General features: G+C 38.4%; 1 protein-coding gene across 4 annotated transcripts in view; it reads left to right on the top strand.

Moving 5' to 3' along the window:
- PLXNB2 (plexin B2) overlaps nt 1-6,039 on the top strand; it is a 253,074-nt gene that overhangs the window by 215,328 nt on the left and 31,707 nt on the right. For all 4 annotated transcript variants that reach the window (XM_021384759.1, XM_021384760.1, XM_021384762.1 and 1 more), the window contains 3 exons: nt 3,391-3,527; nt 4,155-4,322; nt 5,921-6,029. In XM_021384759.1, the coding sequence (XP_021240434.1) occupies nt 3,391-3,527; nt 4,155-4,322; nt 5,921-6,029 (414 nt within the window). The remainder of the gene's footprint in view (nt 1-3,390; nt 3,528-4,154; nt 4,323-5,920; nt 6,030-6,039) is intronic.

The following is a 6,039-nucleotide window of genomic DNA, read 5'->3' as shown; positions in this document are numbered from 1 at the left end:
AGGAGAGGAGAGGAGAGGAGAGGAGAGGAGAGGAGAGGGGAAAGGGAAAGGGAAGGGGAAAGGGAAGGGGAAAGGGAAGGGGAAAGGGAAAGGGAAAGGGAAAGGGAAAGGGAAAGGGAAAGGAAAACACTGTGAAACAGAAAACAGCAAATTAGAATTACTAAAATCATTTTCCTGACAAGTTTATGGTAACAAGCTGTTACTTTATGATGCTTTGTTTTAGTAGTCATCCAGAAAAATTCCTCTGCACACAGAGTCTGGTTCAGCTTCTCCTTATTAGATCATCTTTACGAGATGACCATGTTATTTGGTCCCTGGAGTGCTCTTGGTATTTTCAAAATTGGTTTAAATAGGTTAAATATGAATACTTTGAATTAAGCTGTTTTAAAATAGCCCATTGAGGGATTGCTGCAAAGCCAGAGATTAAAAATAAAATAAGGGTTAAATGTAACTACTCCACTTCCTCGGACACTACCTGCGGTAGCTACCATAGCAATTCTTGCTGCTCTGCTTGTCATTAACCTGAAATGAAGCTGAGATGTGCTGGTTCTGTGTTGCGGCTGTGTTGTGGAAGTGGGGCGAGGTGTGGGTAGCATGTTCTCTTTTTTGGCATTGCTGGGTTTTCACAAAATGACACAGAATCATGGAATGGATGGGGTTGGCGGGGACCTCTGGAAGTCAAGTGGTGCATCTCTTCCTCAAGTAGGAACACCCAGAGCAGATTTCTTTTGCCTCTTGGAATTGTCCCTGGGCACCACTGCAAAAAGCCTGGCTCCGTCTCCCTTTAGGTTTTTAACTGTTAGGAGAGCCAGTGTCTTTCTAATAAAAAAAGCAAATTCTGGGGAAAATGGAACAGGTACTTGTTTCACTTCCACATTGCTGTTGTGTTCTTCATAGAGAGGCAAATGTAGGCTGCCAATAAAAGGTCCCACAGAAACTGGTTCTCAGTGATTCTGCTTGGAGTTCATGACTTGCTTGGTATTTCCTGATTGATTATTAGCAACTGAACCAACCATTGCACTGCCAAAGTTACGGATCAGATACCCCAAGTGAGCTTTAATGGTGTAATTATTTAACATCTTTGTATAAAAGCTTGGCAGGTAGAATTTAGAAAAAAAGACTACACAATTTAAATAGTTTATTTCTGTGATCGAGGGGTAAAGAATTTGTCCACTAATTTTTTAGTAGTTCTTGAGGAATACTGACTTCTGGAAGCTGTCCCTTCAACATCTATCTATCTGTTGCTGTGGATTTTTACTGGATATGACATAGTGGTCCACTGTGCTTGACTGTAGTATTTTTAATCAACAAGATTGTGTTTCAAAAAGCACAAATGAGCTTTTTTTGGGGGAAGAGCAGATCTAGACATGTTAATTTAAGCTTCAGATGTGACTTTTAAAACTGACCTACTCAAATCTTCTATTTACCCTTGTGTAATTTCAATTTAGGTTAAATCAGCAAGCAATTAAGTCTAAAGAAGAGTATGCACAGAGAGGGTTGTATAGATCTAAGTAAGCAGTTTTAGTCAACTCTATTATGTTGAATCAGTGTTCCCTTTTATTTAAACTATGCTTAAAAATTACTTTGTCAAATCCTTACATAAAATGTTGTAACTCAAGTGATGTATTAAATTAAAAAGAAATCAGAGGTTAGTTCATGAGAGCAGTCATGTGCTGTAGCATCATACGTCTTGAGAAGTGAAGGGTTTACAAACAGATTTCTCTTAGGGAAGAAAAGCAATTGACACCCAATTAGTGTTAAAGCATATTCCTAAAGCTCAATGACTTGAGAGCAAATTACAGTTGTCATTGTGGATTTGTGAAGTGTGCTGAACCGTGATGCATTCCTTCAGAGGGAAGTTGCTCAGACACGAAAGTATATAACAAGCGCAGCAAGTACAAGTTCTCTATGTTTCTATAATATCAGTGCCTCAATAAAACAAATTTGTCAAGTAACCACAAGGTCAACTGAATGCATTTTTACAAATTCCTGCTATTTGTTAAAAACCTATCAATGGCTCCCTGAGCTTTCAGCCAAACTCCAGCTCATCGTTCCCTCTTCTACCAGCCATTCACAAACCATTGTGTTTGTAGCTGCAAGCTGACACAGAGATGGCAGTCTGTCCGTGAGCAAAATAACACAAGGGAAAGCTTTTTGCTATGTGACTAGTCAGCGAAACTGTTTCTGAGCCTGGCCTTTCCTCCTCTGAGCATGGCCAATCCACTGAGTGGGCATCTATGCAATGCGATGGTGATCAGGTAAACCCTAATCAGCAAGGGAAGTCCTCAAATGTCTTTGCTCTTGCTTTATTCATTGAATCATAGAATCATCTAGTTTGGAAAAGACCTTCACGATCACCAAGTCCAACCATCAGTGTGACCTTCCAGATCCTCTCACTGTTGACCGTCTTGTATGTGCTACACGGAACATAGCCCCTAGCCTCGACTTCACCATCATCCACTCATTTTAGCAAGTTGGCCAGCAGCGCATGCTGAAGCCAGGCTGGGTGATCTCAAGTCACTTACATGGCTTCACTCACACTCTTAACTCAGTAGCAACAAAGTTGTCCTGAATAGCAGTGATTTTCTCAACTGGGAGCAGGGACTGCTTAGTGATGAAGTAATTAAATTGCGTGTCTCATGAAAAGCCTTCACTGTTAATTTATAGTATTTGTCATATCTCTGGGAATGCAGTCACAGAAACAAAGAATGAATTGAGAACAAAAGGAGTGAACTTGAGAAATTTTAATTTCTGAAAAATTTTATGACAATTTGAAGCTTGTTTCAACTGATTTTAAGAAATCCTTTCTAAGCTTCTAGGAGTATAAAGAAAAATTTAGTGTTTTCTAATTTTTTTTTTCTCAGCAAGCTCATTGGTCAAGAAAGAGATAGTACTCTTTTACTACAATTAAAAGTCCTATAAGATAAATGGGATCTTAATATACTTTTTGCTTAGTATCAGTTCTGAAAAACTTGTTCTGTCTCTCCTGTCATTGATGAAGAATGTGGGAAAGGGTAAGGAAAGGTGAAGGTAGAGTGAGCCATAGGGAAGAGAGAAATCTTAAGTATGAAAACAGGAAATTCAACACGAGGCACACACAAATGTAATGGCAGTTAACTCTACACAGTGCAAGTAGGAAATTTAAGTTCGTATAAAGCCTTATAAAGTAAAGTATGAAGAAAACTTCTGTACATTCACATCACGCTACTTCTTCCTTCACTCGCCATGAGTAATGATAGACTTTTATTTGAGAAGACTTGTCCTTCATTATTTTTATCTTCTTATTTTTCAGATAATAATGTTAAACTACTATTATATATTATACCAATTAATACTGGTGTAAATTTTATTTTAATTTTCTTAAGTAGTTCGATCACTTTCTCTTTGCAGGACCCTCACCCTACTGGAATAAGACCTCAAAGTGGTCCACAAGCAGGTGGAACCACACTTACCATCACTGGTATGAACCTGGCTACTGGTTCCAAGAAGGATGTTCGTGTTTTTCTCGGTAGCCAGCCTTGCAATGTGTACGTACCCTGGGTAACTAACAATACAGAGTTGTATCCCAACAAAGCACCAACCTTTTCTGGCCTTTAGAAATTACGCAAATCTATTGTCTACCTCTTAGTGACTCATGCTGTGCAATGTGGTTCTGCACGTAATGTTTAGACAGAAACTCACTCGAGACTTCAGCTGGAAGAGGCAGCTGCAAAAATCACCAAAGTTAAAGAATTCAGTTATGCAAAGAATTTTCCAGTTTCAGCTCACTCTGCTTGACTGACTGCTCCAAATCTGGCCATGCTCTCACTCAGCATGTCCTGAGTGGTTCCATATACATGCACACTTTTAATCCTCTTGTGCACCCTGACTTGTTCCTCTCAATTCATGACCCTTTTAGTAATTGCTACCCTTCTCTCCTCCCAGAAATGGAGTGAGATGAAGTGTGCTGACATCACATTGTGTTTGTACGCTATTCCTTTTTATACCTGGTTAAAAACTCTGAATGATCTAGAGAAAATGTTGCCTAGTCGTGTAATTACTCAATGCCTCCCAAAAATAGAGCTTTTTGTTGTTGTTATTATGAGGTACTATAGTAAAGAAAAGAGATCACAGTAACTGAAGATGTTGCCTTTTCTTTATCTTCTGCAATTTAGCACTGAATTTGGAGATGAGATCGTTTGCGTTACAGGACGTAATAGCAAGGTTGAAGCTGTTGGAGTCACAATGCACTATGGGGAAACAAAAATTGTTGTACCAGTGCAGTTTTCATACAGTGAGAATCCCACTGTCACCAGGTTCAAGCCAGTAAATAGCTTCAGCAGGTAATGAAATGTTTTTCATAACTTCATTTACAATTGGTTTAATATATGTTATAGCTTTTCCTCCATATAGAACTATTTGAAATAAAAACTAAAATAGTCTCAAACTTACATACATAAAGTTTGTGAATATTCTTAACCACAGCTGATGTTGAAAGTATGTTGTTTACCTCCAAATTTTAACCTCTTCAAAGCTAAATACTGAAACCAGAAAAGTTAGTGAGCTTCTTTTAAATAAACATGTATCTCAGAGAGAGATTTGAAGCATTTCAGCCAGAAGTCATGCAACATGGTGTTCGTATTGCTTCAAGTCTCTAAACAAAAGATCATCATCTGAAAGTGATATAAAAGGTTTCTAACCAAAAGGTTTCCAGCTGTTCTTCTGTTCAGCTTTTAATTAGTAAGCTGGAAACAGAGGAATGTTATGGCTTATCATATTTTAGTCCTGTGAGGAAAATGATATCTTTAGGAAATCCAGATCAGGATTTTGTGAGGCTTTTAAAAGGAGTGGTTTGTCCTATATTGATAGTCACTTAACATGACAGCTGGTAGCTGTTCATTCAAAACAACGTTCCTTCTGGAAGAATGCTGACGTAGTAACAATTGTGAAACCTATAAAAAGTATGCCGCTCTTCTGCTTGTAGCAAGATGGGAAATAATCTATTTAAATATCCTCTTGTAATACCTCTGGTTTTGAGACCTGCAACCGGTTCAGGGACAAGCCGTGACCTTTCCTCATGCTGGTCTCTGCTGTTCCCTAGTACTCTGACCATTCTGCCTATTGGGCACAGTTGACAGGGAGAGGAGTCGAGATGTTTACACTTCCTTTCAGGAAAAAGAAGTGTAAGACCATGACATTCAAAACAGGATGATAAAAAGAAAATTGGCCGTGACTTCTCTTAGAGAAATTGGTACCTGCCTTCTTGTGTATGGAGTAATTGCTTATGTAAAACTTGATGTGTTTTTAATGCTTGCTTTTGATTTTTGTTTGGGTGGTTTGGGGACCTCCAGGGTTCTTTGGTAGATCACTAGTGATTTACTCCAGGGTTTTAAAAAGACTTTTTTTTCCTCCTTATGAACTGAACCATATTTTAATGGATTGCTCTGAGGATTGCTATCCTTCTCAATCTGTGTTACTTAGAAGACTTCAATTCCCACTGGCCACTTGCATGCATTCTTTTTCTAATATGAATGCATTCTCTTCTAAAGAATATGTTGCAAATGAAAAGGAATAGGGAAGCCAGTTCCCTGCAGATCTGTGGAAAATAAACTCACCTTTATCTCTGTGTGTGGTAGGTGGACTGATTTTAACAAAAACATTGCAGAAGTAAAGCACACAAAAATAGGCATCAGTGAAAAGCTACTGACAAAATGACTTGCACTTTTCTATTCTGCTACTTTAAAAGTAGTTTGAAGTTGACATCGCTGTTTCTAAATGCTGTTGTCATCAGTAGCTTTAACAGAAATTCTTTGTGTAAAATATCTACGTGCCATATAGCCATTACATAACTGTTTTCAGTGGAAGTAGTAGTGCTGCAGGATAAATCAATCTATAGCTGTAGTATTTTGCCAATTACTTCTTTATTAATTTTGTCTTTCAGTGGAGGGAGAAATATTACAGTAACTGGAAGTGGGTTTGAACTCATCCAGAGTTTCTCACTGATGGTACACGCGGAGCGTCCAGAAGCAAGCAAACTGAATTCCAAAACGGTAATTTTCT

Source organism: Numida meleagris, chromosome 1 (assembly GCF_002078875.1).
Source record: "Numida meleagris isolate 19003 breed g44 Domestic line chromosome 1, NumMel1.0, whole genome shotgun sequence".
Taxonomy (NCBI): Eukaryota; Metazoa; Chordata; class Aves; order Galliformes; family Numididae; genus Numida; species Numida meleagris.
Note: the sequence above shows the minus strand (reverse complement) of the source record. Positions and strands in the feature narration are given on the sequence as shown.